Source organism: Vidua macroura, chromosome 4 (genome assembly GCF_024509145.1).
Source record: "Vidua macroura isolate BioBank_ID:100142 chromosome 4, ASM2450914v1, whole genome shotgun sequence".
Taxonomy (NCBI): domain Eukaryota; kingdom Metazoa; phylum Chordata; class Aves; order Passeriformes; family Viduidae; genus Vidua; species Vidua macroura.
In genome coordinates, this window is record NC_071574.1 from 4189790 (window position 1) to 4204515 (window position 14726).

The following is a 14726-nucleotide window of genomic DNA, read 5'->3' on the forward strand; positions in this document are numbered from 1 at the left end:
ACGGCGAAGGGCACTCGGCTTTAGCACCGTGCCAAAGGCATTCGGTGTTGGCAGTGGAACACTCGAAGTGAGTGGCTGCTCTGGGATCATGTCGACTGTCAGTCATGGGCGTCTCCGGGTCAAACCCGTGCAGCTATCCTTGTCCTACCGACACTGTTAGGCAGTAGCCCTGTTTCTCCTCCTTTCTCTATACTGAGCTTCTTTGTGCCCTCAATGATCATCTAATGCCATGAAGCCGTTTTTCCAGCCTTTGTCCTTGACTGACCTTGATGCACAAAGAGAGGGCAGAAGTGTTCAGAAGGCAGTGCTCACACCCCAGACTGACATGGGCTGTGCAGTCCATCCCCTCTGGGCACCTTTCAGGCATGGCCAGCTCCCAGAATGCTCACAGGAAAATGCATATTTTAGCATTTATACAGATCCTATTCTTATATTTGCTTATTTTATAAATTTAGCAGTGAAAGTGATGGCAGAGCAAGACTACTCTGGAGTATTTACTGAACTTCATCTGAACTGATATTTAATTTTGTAATATACCTTCCAGAATAGCAAAGACAGATTTGAAAATAAGACCAAAACAGAAATGAAAACATAAAACAACTTCAAGACCAGCAGAATGAAAGATTAATGGCAAACAAAGTAGTTTCAGGTTTCTTCTAGAGTTTATAATTTATTTTTAATCATGCACATGAAATGTATGAACATACAAGAAATCAGATAACTTTTCACGTCTTCTGCGCTCATTTATTTGTAGGACAACAATCACATAACTTGGCCCTGCACTGCACATCTCTTTGTGATCATGTCGTCAGCCTAAGAAAGAAAAGAAAAAATTCTTAGCAATAAGAAAAATAGATGTGATAGATGTGATCTCATAACATCCTGCATTTTTATCTGAAGAGGAATGTTTATGGGGAAAAATAACTACAGCACAAGTTTTTCTATAGTGTAAGTATTTTTTCATGTGGTATATTAATTGCTCTGAGGCCACAAACCCCAAAGAATTCTTAGCTGGCAGAAACACAAATTATGTTTTTTATACTGAGAAGGGTCAACGGCCACATACACTTTGCCCTGTAGTGCACATTTACAGGCATTGACTTTACATCACTTTTTGTGTAATATAGATGTGAAACTGAGAAAAAACATACCCCAACGTATACATGTTAAAATAAAAACAAGATGAAAAGATAAGCTATCATTAGTCACTCTTGTTTCCTTGCCATTTATAAGGTATTCAATTTACAACCTTTACTTATGGTAGACACTGTAAGAGATGTGTTATTTTCTAAGAGTTTGCATGTTAAAGATAGAAAGCTAAGAGGGAATACACACACAAGTGAATATCTGAAAATACAGATCAGCCACCTTATCATTTTAAAGCTGGGAATGATTTAAAAGAATAGCAAAAGCCAAAATGCAAAGTACTGAGGAAAAAAAAAAGAAAACTGTAAGTCAGTTCAGTATCTTGATTCCTAGAAGATGTCAAAGATCTTCAGAATTTGTGTTCAGCTAAGTCAAAAGCATTTGTATGTGCATACTTACTATGAGCATTCTGTACACTTATGTCCTCTCGCTTGTTTTCTTCTTTCATATTCCATTACATCTTCATTATGCTGCTTGACAAGCTACAAAAGAGCAATATATTATACACAGATATACAGTTCACAGCTGGATCCACACAACAAAAAGAGTTCTGCAGAATATAAAATAAATACCTGTTATCAGAATGCAAACCTGTATGTAACTGGGACCAGGTGAAAAAGGTGTGAAAACAACGCCTCGTAGGACAAACATTCTCTCCTGACCAGATGGGGGAAGGGGCTCCCACTGCCAATTAATTCACAACTCCCAAAAAAGGGGAAAACCCCAAAGGGGATCCATCCCACTCTGAAAACACTGTCACCATGGGGAGTGCTGTTGATCTTACACGATTCTTCCCGAGAGCTAGTACACCCTGCTTGCTTTAACACCATGAAGTCTATGAGTTCTCTGAAACAGAGAATATCTTACATCTGCACTTTGCTCAGGAAAAAGGGGTCTTAATCTACTGAAATCAGCTAAAACCACTTTAAGTGGCTGAAAAGTAAGAAGAGAATGCATTGGTAGGCTGATGCACATCCCTAGATCTTCTTTCTTTTTTGGAAAGACCATGGGGAAAATAATGCCAAAGCATTAATCCAACGGGCTTGAAGAATTAATTCTGTTGTGGATGTTTGCGTTTGCAACAGAGAGAAGATTAAGAAGTTGTTCGTTTCTTAAAATAAGAGCACAGCATACAGCTGGGAAAACATAAGCAATGAACATAATCATGCTTCAAATTTGACACCTGCTATGACCATCCATTACCCCAATAAACTCAGTAGGTTGCAGTCACTGCATTCATATCACTATTATGATTTTTAAGGAATAGTTAAGTTCAACAAAACCAAATGAAAACACTTACAAGACCCCACACGGCAGCACTGGTGCCAAACGCCAAGCCAACTCCCAGCCAGTTTGGTTGGGCATTATTCGGTTGTCTCACAACAAATGCAGAACGAGTAAAAGCTAAAAAGGCACAGGATTACAAATATATTAACATTCCTCGGGGTTAGACGACCAAGTACTTACTGACATTCATGCAATCAGGGAAAACAACCAGACCACAACGCAAACCCCAAATGAATGCAGTGATGGTCTCCATAACATTGTTACAGCCGATCCATTCGTAGGATCCCCGCAGCATTCGCTCCCTGATCCGCGAGAGAGGGGACGAGGGGAGGGAGGGGGCTGCCAACAACTCAAAAGCAGTGCTTTTTGCCCTTTCCCCAGCCACAATAACTATTCCTCCCCGCATCTTCTGCTCTATAAGGATGCCTCTCGCTGTCCCCTGCCTAAAGCTCCCAGCCCCAGGCCTTCCCCACCTCCGATCCCCCGCTGATCAAGGCCACAGCCTTCCTGCTAAGGGCCGGCACCACCGTCGCGGCGAGACACGGTGAGCCCTCCCCCCGGCCCGGAAGCAATGCCAACATAAAACAGATAAATAAAAGAGTAAAAAAAATAACTGATGGGCTCCGATTAAAAACAGATAAAAGGAGAGAAGCCACCACCGAAGCCTCCTCCAAACCCGGAGGCGGACTGCCTGGCGGGGACGCCGCCGCCTGACCAGGCAGCAGAGCTCCCGCGGCCCTAGGTCCGTGGGCCGGGCCGGGCCGGGCCGGGGCAAAGCCCACCAGCCTGCCCCGAAGGGTGTCTCGCCCCGCCACCGCCGCTCACCAAGGCTGGGCGCTGCCGCCACCAGCCGCCAGCGCCTCACCGCCCTCAGGCCCGCCGCCATCTTGTCCACCGGACCCGGCTCCGCCCGCGGGGGTGGGACCGCCCCGCCCCGCCCGTGCCCGACGACCCGTACCCGGCGAGCTCCGCCGCGCCAGACCCGGCGGACCCTGCGCAAACCCATGGCTCCCGGCTCTTCCCCGCCCGCCGCCGGCACCGGGCAGTGGCGCCGCCGCCGCGGAACCACCCCCCGGCCGGCGCCGGCTCCGCGGCGGAGCCCACACCACCGGCGGGGCGGGGCCGGCGCGGGGCCGCGGCGCATGCGCGGGGCCGCCGTGACCCGGCTGGGGAAGCGCCGCGCTGCCATTTTGGCGGCGGCTCGGCGGCCGCTCGGGACCACGTGAGCGCGCCCGGGGCTGGCGCGGGGAGCCCGGCGCGCGCGGCGGCCGGAGGGGCCGGGAAGGACCGGGAAGGGCCGGGCCCGCGGGCGGCAGGCGGCGGGAGCGGCTAGATTCCAGCGGGGAGGCTCGCGGCGGCCGAGCGGCGGGGACGGGACGTAGCCCGCCCGCCCGCCCACTCAGTCTCCTCCTCGGAACCCCTCGGCGGCGCCGGAGCCGGCGGCGGGGAGGATGCCGTCTGTGAGCCTGCCGCCCAAGGAAAACGCGCTCTTCAAGCGCATCCTGGTGAGTGGCGGAGCGGGAGGCCCGGGCTCGGCTGCGGGGAGCGGGTTGAGGAGGCCCCAGCTCGTAGCCCGAGCCGGCGGGGAGCGGAGTCCCGGCGCCACCGCCCCCCGGCCGCGGCTCCTTACGGCCGGGGCAGGCCGGCCCCGGCGCCGCCCGTCAGCCGCACCGCGTCCCGCCCGGCCGGGGCAGCGCTGGGGCCCGCTCGCCCGCCAGGTCCCGTCGCTGGCCGCGGTGAGGCACCCCGGGCTCCGGGAAGTAGCCCCGTGGCCGCTTCATTCATCGCTCGCCGTTGCAGCCGCTGTCCTGCCGAACCACCCACCCCGGGTTCGCTTCTTTTTTTTTTTTTTTTTTTTCTTTTATAACTCATTGTTTTGCTGTAGGCGATAACCGTGTTTGTTGGTCGGTGAGAAGATGGCTTTCGAAGGAGGAAGTGGAGAAGGATGAAGGTTTTGAAGTCTTCCCGAAGTTTAATTTGCAGCCAGCTCCCGTGGAAATTTGTCAATCGATTTTGCTGGGTGGCGGCTGGCGTATGGATGAGAGAGAACGTTCAGTGTAATTTAGGCAAGAAGCCTGGTTTTCAGAATGAGGTTAAGATGGTCTACAGTCCAAATACCAGCAAAGTGGGCCCAATTCAGCTACATCTTAAGGAACTTGTTTCAGCTTTCATGCGGTGTTGCAGGAACATTGTGTTTCTAAGGACTTGGGTTGAATTGGAAGCGTCTTAAGTTTGTTAGTGAGCAACTTCAGTGGATTTATTTAGAAGATTCTGTATCTAGATCAAGCTATTTTCTCTCAGAAGAAGTCGATGTTGTCTAAAAATCTCATGTTGTCTTTCAAAGAGATTTACACTGCTATTTTGAGTCATTCCAAAGATCAGAAGTAAGATGAGTACTGTTGTCCTTTTGGAGCAGCAGCACTCTTAAGGTTCTGTAAACTTCTGCCACTTAAGTGTGAGGGATGCGTACAGTCTTCTGTCACTTCTGTTTCCAAAATATTTTATGAAAATGGAGCATGTAGAACTAGAAAGCCCTATGCACAGGCATGTGGCCATGAGACATGCAGTTTCGGTTAGGGTTAAAAAGTAAATATGATGAACTATAAATCTGATTTCTGCTTTGAAAGATTCAGTCATGCTTCCGAGTTGGTATGACCTTGTACTGAGTATGTAGTTTTTCATGTGTTATGGGCTGGGAAAGATCTAGCCTTGCTGCTCGGTGATCCATCCTACTTTGCATTGAGGATGGTTTGTGTGATTACAGGGCACACTGAATCAAGGAGCTTGTCCGTGTTGAAATCTGAGCGGGTTTGGTTGGTTTTTTATTTCTGGGTTTTTTTTGGGTTTTTTTTTTTCCCTTTGCTTGGATGCGTCTGAGTATTTGTGTGGAGGGCTGGAACAAATAAGGAAAAAGAGTATCTTTGGAGAAAGTGCTGGCTCAGCACCCTTGCGTTCATAACTTGATTCAGACTAGAAAAGGTGTGCCCCAGTCCAAGCAGATTTCTGTACGCTTTTTTTTAAACTGAAGATCTTTAATAAAAATCGTGGTGTTTGAGGTATCTGGATAGGCTAAAAGCTGTTGTGTCGTTGTGATCTTTTCCTGTGTCTCACAGGGATGAGCCTGTGAGACAGATGTGTAGTCTTCCTTGTGATGTGGTATCTTTATAACACGTGGTGAATAGAAAAGGCTCAAAGCTGGTTTTCATCACACTGAAAGTTATGCTAATGAACTGCTTGTATGCCCTGTTACAGATAATGACCCTGCTTTGTGGAGTTTTGGTTGTGTGTTTGACTTGAATTAGTGAGGCATCTTTTAGGAAGTCCTAAGTGCAGGCCACAAGAAAAATTACTTCCCTTCTGCGCCTTCACTCTTCTCTTCACGCCTCTCTCATCCTGCAGCCTCTCCTCATTCTGCACGTCTTTTCTGAAGACCGTAGCACTTCTTCCTCTGCCACCTCTTGTAGTGTTCTGTGGGAAGCTGAACAGCAGTAGGAGGAGTTGAGGGGTCTGTCTGTGCAGCTCTGAGCCCCCTGCCAGGAATGAGATGGTCCTGGGTAAACCCATGCTGCCTCCTGGCCCGGCCTGGCCGTGTGTCCTGTTCAGCATGCCTGGATGAGGTTTTTTCAAGAGATGCTTTGGGAAGTGGCCCAAGTGTTGCTGAAAGGATGCAATACCTTACAGACACATAATGACTGGTACACAGGCTGTTAACACAAGTATAAACCCATTCCCATTCTGAATTTCATGGAGATAATAAACACAGGAGCTAAGTGGATAACTGCCTTGTGTTTTTGCAAGTGAAGCATAAAGTTGGGGTTTTTTCAATCTGTTTTGTGTGCGTTTTCAATTCATGAGGCTGCATTTCTATTTTTTTTAAGATCTATACCTGTAACACAAATATTACCAACCTGCCTAGCTTTGCATAGCAAAGGGCAATAATTGGCTTTTAGAGTTTGGTTTTTTGTTTGTTCAGTAGTAAGCATCTTGCATGGTCAGTACCTTTCTCATGTGTATAGGTTTGCTCACAAGCCAGCATTTCCACTTACCTGACAAATTCTGAGTTCAGAAGTGTGTACACTTTGTCTTTGCGTGTTCAACACACTGTAACTAGACTAACCTCTTTTATCACTTTACAGGCATGTAGAGTTTCTAATAGAAACATTTTTCCATTTGAAAGACATTTTACAATTCAGAGTTCCTGTACTACAGCAGGAAAGAGATCTGCATAATTAGCTCGAATAAAAAAAAACACCCACAGGATTAGCAATGACTGTTCTCCCTTAAACTTGCACTTCCATTAAAAAAAAAAAAGTGTGTAGCTCATATAGTTTTTATAGTTTTAACTATTTGCTATTAGGTCTACAAGTAGATGTTCTACTGCTCAGAGATTCTGAGGAATTTAGAGCAAAAGCGGATCTCAACATTTGAACAGCTAAAATAATTGAGTCCTTATGATTCTTTTAAACACACATAATTTCTAGGCAGTCCAGAAATTACTGGAGAAGAATTCAGGTGGAGGCAGGGGAAAGGGTAGAATAGTAAACAGAGCACAGTAGTGGTTAAGTTGGGATTTTGGTACACAGAAGGCTGGGTGCACTATGGAGTAATGGAAAAAGTAGTGTACTCCATTTATTTCTCCCCCCATCCCCCTTAGTATCAGCTACAGAACTAGTTGTTGTAGGAAGTAAGATTGACTGGTTTTTAATTAAATATAACTGATGAACATTCCTTAACCATTCCTGGAATTTTGCCACATTATTAATCTGCTGTATCTGGTCAGGTACAGTTCATCGATGATGTTCACTTTTATTTCACAGATCCCAAAGATAATACTCAATTAAGTTTTTTTTTTTTGGATGTAGAAGTTAAATATATTTATTGAAAAGGTATTGAAGAAAAATTAAATACAGAGCTGTTAGGGGTGCCATATATTTTGTGGAAGAGTTTTTTCAGTCTCTTGAAACATCAGGATGAAGTTCTCTGAGTTCTGGCAGACTAGAGTGGTGCGCGTATTTTTCACCAATGTGTAGTGAGCTTAGCCTTTAATGAGCAAAGAGGAAAAAAGTCCAAGTATTTCAGAAGTGAAACGTTGTTGTATTTTATGTTGGAAACAAGCAGTGCAGCTGTGTGTGTTCAGTCCTTGTTTAAGCAGTCCCACTGGCTCACAACTCTGTTTTGTGCTGTAGAAGTAGTGTACTAAGGAAGAAGATGCCCTGCTGGTCTGAGCTGGTGGATATTGCATTGTAGGAAGATCAGAGTTTCCCTGTTCAGGACTGGGGATTAGCCATGGCCATTCTGACACATGGAAGCTATTCATCTTTCATCTCTATCAGTTTCCTTAGGTGCTGTGCAGGCTTGATTGGGCATGGCCGGCTGTGTGCTCCAGCGGGGCATTGCAGTAAGCAGGGTGTCTGCTGCCGGAGGGGGACATTAACCTTTCACTGCAACTTTCACTTGAGGGCATTGTCTTTGAGCTGGTGGTCTTCCTTTCCATGCTGGATTTGACAGGTCCTCTACTAAGTGATGCAGGAACTTCCTGGTGATAAAAAGCCTATTGAACAACCTCTCTTCCCTGCCTCTGCTGTAAATATGCCAGGTCCCTCATGCTGGGCAATCTTCCTGTTTCTTCATTCCAGAATCTGCTCCCTGTCCTTGCACATTGAAACTAGACAGACCAGTGTTTCTCCTTTACTAATACTTTCATCAGCATGAATCCTTTAAAAATATTGTTCTGTCCATAGAAATTCAAGTGCTGACTTTAAGATTGCTGAGGTAACGAGACTTGGAAATCTCCTCTTAAGTCATCTTAATTCAAGATTAAAGACTTGATTTCCAGAATTTCACTTTTATCAGTAGACAGGTAAATTAGTTTGTTTGCAATCATTGTTGCATTTGCATGGCTATACAGTAGTCAAGTATGCACACCACTGGAATTTTCCCATGTACTGTCTTTCAGTTGAAATACAGAATTGCTAACACAGCTCTTCCAATAGCTTGTCTGTTGAGATGCCAATTACTTTGTTTTTCTTTGCCAAGAGGAGTACCCTGCTTGGTCAGTAGTAGTAGGAAGAGAAATGATACCTTGGCAGAAACAATGGAATGGAAGTACAAGATAGACTTGCTGCTTTAAGCAGAATTGCTGATCTTATTTTTCAGAACTGTTTCTCAGAGCTGCTTAAGAAATTAATTACTGTTTGAGACATTGAGAATTCACTTGAGCAATATATGTTAGTAAATCCCGTTCATGAAATTAGGGCATTTTTTGTCACTGGAGCTGTCAGAAATTGTAGAAACATGATTCACTGCTGTAAACTTCTGAGGAGCAGCATGATTTTACCTGTTTCACTGGTGAAAATAAGACTCATTAACAGAAACATCCTCAGTAGTAAGATTATAACCAGTCTTACATTGTTATGGCTATAGATACTCTTAATTGAAACCAAATTGGTTTTAACTGGGGCAAGAGAGTTATTTATTTACATGCTACTACCCTTTATTTTGGTTAGATTTTGATGAAGCTGTGTTTATTTCTGTTTTTGAAAGGTTTTCTTAATGAGATTTTGTCAATTGGACTTTATCTGGATGTCTCAGGTTTAAATCTCGTCTGCAACAGCACTGTGTCAATGCAGTGGGAGTGGGTGTAAGGAATAATGCATTTTCTGATTTTGCTGATGGGGAATTTAGATAAAATTAACTATTATTCATTGCCACCCTTAAAAGTGAGGTCAGTGAGACTTGTTACAGGGATTTCTGTTTGCTTATGTGATACCACAGAATTAAGTTAGCAAACCTTGTAATGTTGAAGAACAACCTTTCTTATCTTAATAGACCCATTTAACTATTTCTCAATGCTCAGTCTTACCAGACCTCATCTTGCATACCTCAGTGCTAAGGGTGAGGAGTACTCTAGGTGTAATACATAGGTAGAAAATGCCAGAAGCCTCACCATGTATCTTGGATTTTGTGAGATATATGGATCAGGTCAGGTCTGAGTCCAGATCAACCAAGGCTCCTTTAGACCTTTTTATGCCAGATCTCGGAATTTGAATTGATACACTTTGTTGTTTCAGATGATCATTAAAAACCAAACATATCCTGTGCATACTGGATCTCTTGTGAGGCACAGTCAGTTTCTTGATGGGTTCAGGGGTGAAGCCTGAATGTAGGGGTTCCAGGGTCATGAACAGAAGTCAGCATATTTTAGTTGACAGGGCCAAATTCATGGTAATTCTCTCCAAGAAGAGATTAACATAAGCAAGTACAGGCCAACAGAACTGATGTTGAATAATGGGTTTTTTCAGCAAGTCTGTCTTCAGTAAGTGAGGATTTCTAGTCCTCTAGAAGAGCTGTAGTTAACTATTTGTCAGCCCCTGTTTCCAGCTGAATTTTCTGAAGTATAAGAATGAGACCAATTCAAAAGCACAGACATAGCATAGATTATTTTTCTGCCTTAGTATTAAATGAAAAGGTACACATATTTCTTACATTCTTCCTAACTAATTTGAATTTCAATTTTTTCTATTCCTCTGGTTGTATGCTACCAAACACTGCTAGTTAGGAAGATATTAGTGAGTTCCAAAAGGTAAAGCATGCTGTGCAGAGGAGGATTTATTAATCCCTTGAACCAAGCAATTGCTGAAGCTGTTTGTTACACTGAACAGTTCAATTAATTAACACTTCAGAGCAGTGAAAGAGGATAGTTTGTTTCAGTTTGACAGCAGAAAATGATGCCAGTTTATTCCAGAGCTTTTCTGCATTAACATAGCTGCAAGATTTGGTTTCTTCAGTCCTTGGGTTTATACATCTTGTGTTTGTCATGAAATTGAATCAGTGTGGAATATCTTTTGCCTGGAGCTGCTGAGCTGTTTGATATGGTTAGTGCTCAAAGAACCCACAAATTCATGGGGAGTAGTAGCTCCTACTGCTTCCAGCTTTCAGCATCTTCTTTACTACATTTAGCCTGAATTAGTGCACCTTAGTGACTTGACCTGATCTCGTCTACCTGTAGAGAGAGGAATTGTGCTGGAAAACAGCCTTGAGCTGCCGAGCACCTGGGGTTACTATCTCTTAAGTGCTGCCTCTGAACCATGCTGGAAGAAATAGATAGAATCAGAGTGGCAGATGTGCATATTCTGCGCTCTAAGTGCACACCTCAGGTAATGCAAAGGCCAGGGATTCCAATGCTTCCTGCTGCCAGAGATCTCACAGCATCGTGCTTCCCAGTGTTGCCATGGGATGATGCCCCAAGTGTACATCTGTGACTGCCACTGGGAGAAACGGGGGGGGGGGGGGGGTGTCCCCTGAGAGCACACTGCTGTAGTTGAAAGGGTTTGTTGTAGAATCACAGAATAATTTGGGTTGGAAGGGACCTTTGAAGGTCATCTAGTCCAACTTCTCCTCCACCATGGTTCGGCTCGAGCCTCAAAACCCTAGGGAAGAGGACAGCAGTGTCAAATTGGCGAGTTGTTTGGTTTGAGCAGCCCCTTCTTCATTGTGCTTCCTCCTGGGGACTTGCAAGTAAAACATTCACCTGTGCCCATGTGTAGATCAGCTGTCCTGGTAACTCTTGTATGTGATGGGGAATAGTCTGCAATATATTTCCTCTGACAAGAACACTGGCTGTGTCACTTGCTGAAGGAGAGGGGCTGAGTACAGACAACTACAGAGATATTCAGTTTGCAGCTCTGATGTCTTTTGGGGCTTAATCCCAATTTTGGCACTCATTTGGTGAAGAAAATCATATTCTTCAGCTGGTCTGTTACAGCATTGACTAAATTAGGATGTTTACTTTTACAGCATTATTTCTGGGTGAGAAGTGATTTCCTGTGGGGGTTTTGGTGTGGCTTTTTTGGTTGGTTTGGGTTGATTGTTTTTAAGTATTGGGGCATTAGGTAGTTTACACTCATTTTACTTCAGTTAAATTGCAGATGTAGGGTGTTAGGTTGGAGTAAAAAGTGTGACCTGGTAAAACCCAGAGTCTTAGAAGAGAAAACAGTTAAAATTTCTTCATACTGTTTTTTCTAAAATTCTATCTCTTTAATGGAAATTGCACACTATTTTTGGTTTCTGTTCAATTTTAAAGGGCATAGCAATTGGTAATGTGATCCCATCCCACCCACCTGGTTCTGCTATATCGATTTGATTCTCACACTGCTCTTTCTTGTGCTGATTCAAATAAGAATAAAAAGAAAGCAGTTAATAATGCCCCAGTGCTCCCACTTGTGAGCCTGGGGAGTAGATGGTACTGTCTTGTCTTTGATAATTACTCTTGAGGAAAAACCTCTAGTCTTGCATGCTTCCAGGTGAAATGACAAAGGTGGTTTCTCCTTTATGTTGGTCTTCTGTGACTGTCTTCATCTTGCTCATGAAACACTTCTGGGTCTGCTTCTCACCTGTTTAATCAGCTGCAAAATCCAGGCTGGATAGACTCCTGTGAGTGTTTTTGTTTTTGTTTTGTTTTACCGCTGCAAATTAGTTTTAAAACACTCTTGAAATCAGCTAGGTTGTACCTATGTATTGATTCTCAAGTGTCCCTGCTTGAAAGGGAGTTTTCTGCTTTATGTTGTGATTGAGGTGATTCTTTGTGTAGGCTGAGTGGTACTTGGTGGCAGTGTAGATTCACTGTGAAGCTTCTAATCAGGCTCATGGTAACACCTGGTGTTATGCTGAGGTTGAGCTGATCTTAACTGTTGATGTTACTGAACATATAACACCCTTCAGTCTGCAGTGTAGTTAATATAAAATGTCTTGTAAATAGCACATTTAAATCTGGATGGCTATTAAATTATTTACCTTAGTTTTTAAATGTTTGCAGGATGTGAAGACTGCTTTGTGATAAAAGAGGATTTGCACTCCTGGGTGTGAATATGTGCAAAATATTTCACGTATAAATGGCAGAGTCCAGTCTGCTGTGTGCTGTATATTTGATCCTGAGGGACATACCTGTGTGTTAGAATGCTGCACTTGACTAATATCCTTTAGTTTTTGTTGGAAACACATGTATTTGGCCATTAAAATGTTTAGTTTGAGAGGGAAGAATTATTTGTGAGGTAAAATACACTGCCTGCTTACAGATAGCTGTTGTGGGTTTGATGCTGGCCAAATGCCAGTGCAACCACAAAAAAATCATTCACTCATTCTCCTCTGTTAAAGTTGAGCAGAGGAGGAGAAAAAACAATTAAAATGGAGTTCATGAGTTGAGGTAAGGAGTGGGAAGAAGCATTTTAAGGGCAAAACAATAATAAAACTTAAAAATGTAGACATTAAAAAAGCTATTAACAGACTTTAAAAAGTATAATGAGAACTAAAAACTTTAGAACACCTTTTCCCTCCTCTAGCCCTTCTTTCTTTCCTACTGACAGTGCAGGGAGACAAAACATGGGGGTTTTAGTCAGTTTGTCACTTCTAAACAATCTTTCTTCAGTTTGCTTAGGGAGAGTAGTCTCTTTTGTTATGCCATGGGGCCTTTTCCACAGGAGACAGTTCCCTGTGAACTCTTCCAATGTGGTTCTAATTTTCACAAGTAGCAGTCCCACCCAAACCTGCTGCAATGTGAGTCCCTCCCAGTGGCAAAGCAGTCTTCCCACAACTCTTTTTCCATGGGCCATTTGGTTCATGGGGTACACTCTTTTAAGGATGAGCTGTTCTGGTATAAAAGTGAGGGTCTTTATCTCTAGAAGCAAGGGTTCTTTCTCTCTGTTCAAGCCTCTCAGCAGATCACAGCTTTTCAGCATCCACATGCTCCAGTGCAAGCACCTTTTTTGCACAGGCTGCCAGTGAATTCTGCATCACTCCGTGCAATTATTGAATTATAGGGGAACAATTTGTTCTGTTACAGTCCTCATCATGGCTTGCAGAAGAATTTCAGCTCCAATGTCCAGAGCACCTCTTCCTCCCCCTCCCTCTTTTGCACTGACCTTAGTGTCACCGTATTGTCCTTGCGTGTCTTCACCTTTTCCTTTTCTCTGACTCGGGAGAGAATTGGTGTCTGTAGGTTTGTTTGTTCTTAGGTTCTATCAATTGAAAGGTTTTTATAGAGTTCTGCAGCGCTGAAAGGTTGATCTCGTCCGGGCTCTGCATTGGGGAAATCGCTCGCCATGCCTCTCACTGCTGATCACATGGTCCCCATTGGCACCATGTGAGCCACGCCGGCCGCCAGCTCCACTCAGCGCCTCTCCTCATGCGGGGTGCTGGAAAGGAAGAGCTGCTGCCACCACTTCTGCCCTTCTGGCTAAAAGCAGCTGAGCAAATAAAGTTCATTGCAAGGCATGCTGAAACAGCAGCAGCCGCCCTGGCTGCGCTAATCTCGGCTAGCGCCTCAGCCGCGGGGCTGCTTGGTCTTGGCGCTGAGATGAGCCCTGGTGACCACACTAGAAAGGAGCCCACTGGCCCCCTCTACCACCCCTCCAAGGAGGAGAAGAAGAGGAGTAGCATATCTTTTTTTCTTCTTAAATATGTCATAACAGCAGCGTTGCTAACTTCTCTAATTGGGCCAGCCAGTATGTCAGTTGTCAGAGCCTTTAGGAATTGGCTCTGCTGGACAAAGTAGAAGTTTTGAGGACCTTTTTTTTTTTTCAGAAGTTGCCTCTGCCACCCCTAAAAGCCAGATTGTGTTAACCTAACCTAGTAGTAAACAATTAGCCTAGCTGTGTAAATTTCAAAAATACAAAATCTCTAAAATGCTCTTGTCACAATGTATTTGCTTATACTGTATATAAAGAAAACAGTGCTGAATTAAATTTGGATGAAAGTAATTTCTGCTATTGTAAGCAGCTCTTAGTGCTACTGTATTCAGTAGCATGGCCCTTGTATAACAACCTTGTGGTTACCATGTTCAAGAATCCATGTCAATGTTCACTACCTGTAGGTTTGGCAGCAAGGTTTAGAGAGTAGATGGGAGAAGATTTAAAAATGGAAAGCTGGGGCAAGGGGAAACAAACTCCATGTAGCCATGAGCTGTGATTAGGTGTAGGTAAGCTGCAAATAGTGGGAGTCTTTTCACCTTTCTTCATGGCATCCACCGAAGAAGAAATGTGGAGGAATTTATTAACGTTTGACACAGTTAGCCATGTGCATGTGTAAGGCATCTGCTGGCCAGAGATTGAGTCTGCACAGATGCCTTAATACAATTTAGAGAACATCAAATACAAGCCCTCCTTCCACCTCAGACTGAATTATAGAGAATATGGGCCATCTCTTTCTTAAAATTTCTATGTCAGTCTGTCTAGTAATTGCTGTGCGTTCTGATCCATTGAATAAATACTTGGTGGTGGGGGAAGCCATGCAAATGCAAA

General features: G+C 44.3%; 2 protein-coding genes across 3 annotated transcripts in view; one reads left to right on the plus strand and one right to left on the minus strand.

Annotated features, from left to right (window-relative positions):
* Positions 1-643: 643 nt before the first annotated feature.
* NDUFC1 (NADH:ubiquinone oxidoreductase subunit C1) lies at positions 644-3487 on the minus strand. 2 transcript variants are annotated; one of them, XM_053976800.1, is made up of 4 exons: positions 3259-3454; positions 2447-2550; positions 1546-1628; positions 644-813 (listed from the first exon to the last, which is right to left on the minus strand). In XM_053976800.1, coding segments are annotated over exons 1-4 (369 nt in total). In that variant the 5' UTR covers positions 3440-3454; the 3' UTR covers positions 644-812. The 2 variants fall into 2 exon arrangements, with proteins under 2 accessions (XP_053832775.1, XP_053832776.1); XM_053976801.1 differs by lacking the exon at positions 644-813 and having other exon boundaries at positions 1545-1628; positions 3259-3487.
* A 205-nt stretch (positions 3488-3692) lies between these two features.
* NAA15 (N-alpha-acetyltransferase 15, NatA auxiliary subunit) overlaps positions 3693-14726 on the plus strand; it is a 37788-nt gene continuing 26754 nt past the window's right edge. Inside the window, exon 1 of the mRNA XM_053976088.1 lies at positions 3693-3938. Coding sequence (XP_053832063.1) covers positions 3885-3938 — 54 coding nt within the window. The 5' untranslated portion in view covers positions 3693-3884. The remainder of the gene's footprint in view (positions 3939-14726) is intronic.

Coding starts and splice junctions, on each gene's coding strand:
- NDUFC1 (XM_053976800.1), bottom strand. CDS start 3,439: ATGGGTTTGCGCAGGGTCCGCCGGGTCTGGCGCGGCGGAGCTCGCCGG. Junction 2,551..3,258: donor GGCGGCAGCGCCCAGCCTTG/GTGAGCGGCGGT, acceptor GTGCCTTTTTAG/CTTTTACTCGTTCTGCATTT. Junction 1,629..2,446: donor GTGCTGCCGTGTGGGGTCTT/GTAAGTGTTTTC, acceptor GCTCTTTTGTAG/CTTGTCAAGCAGCATAATGA.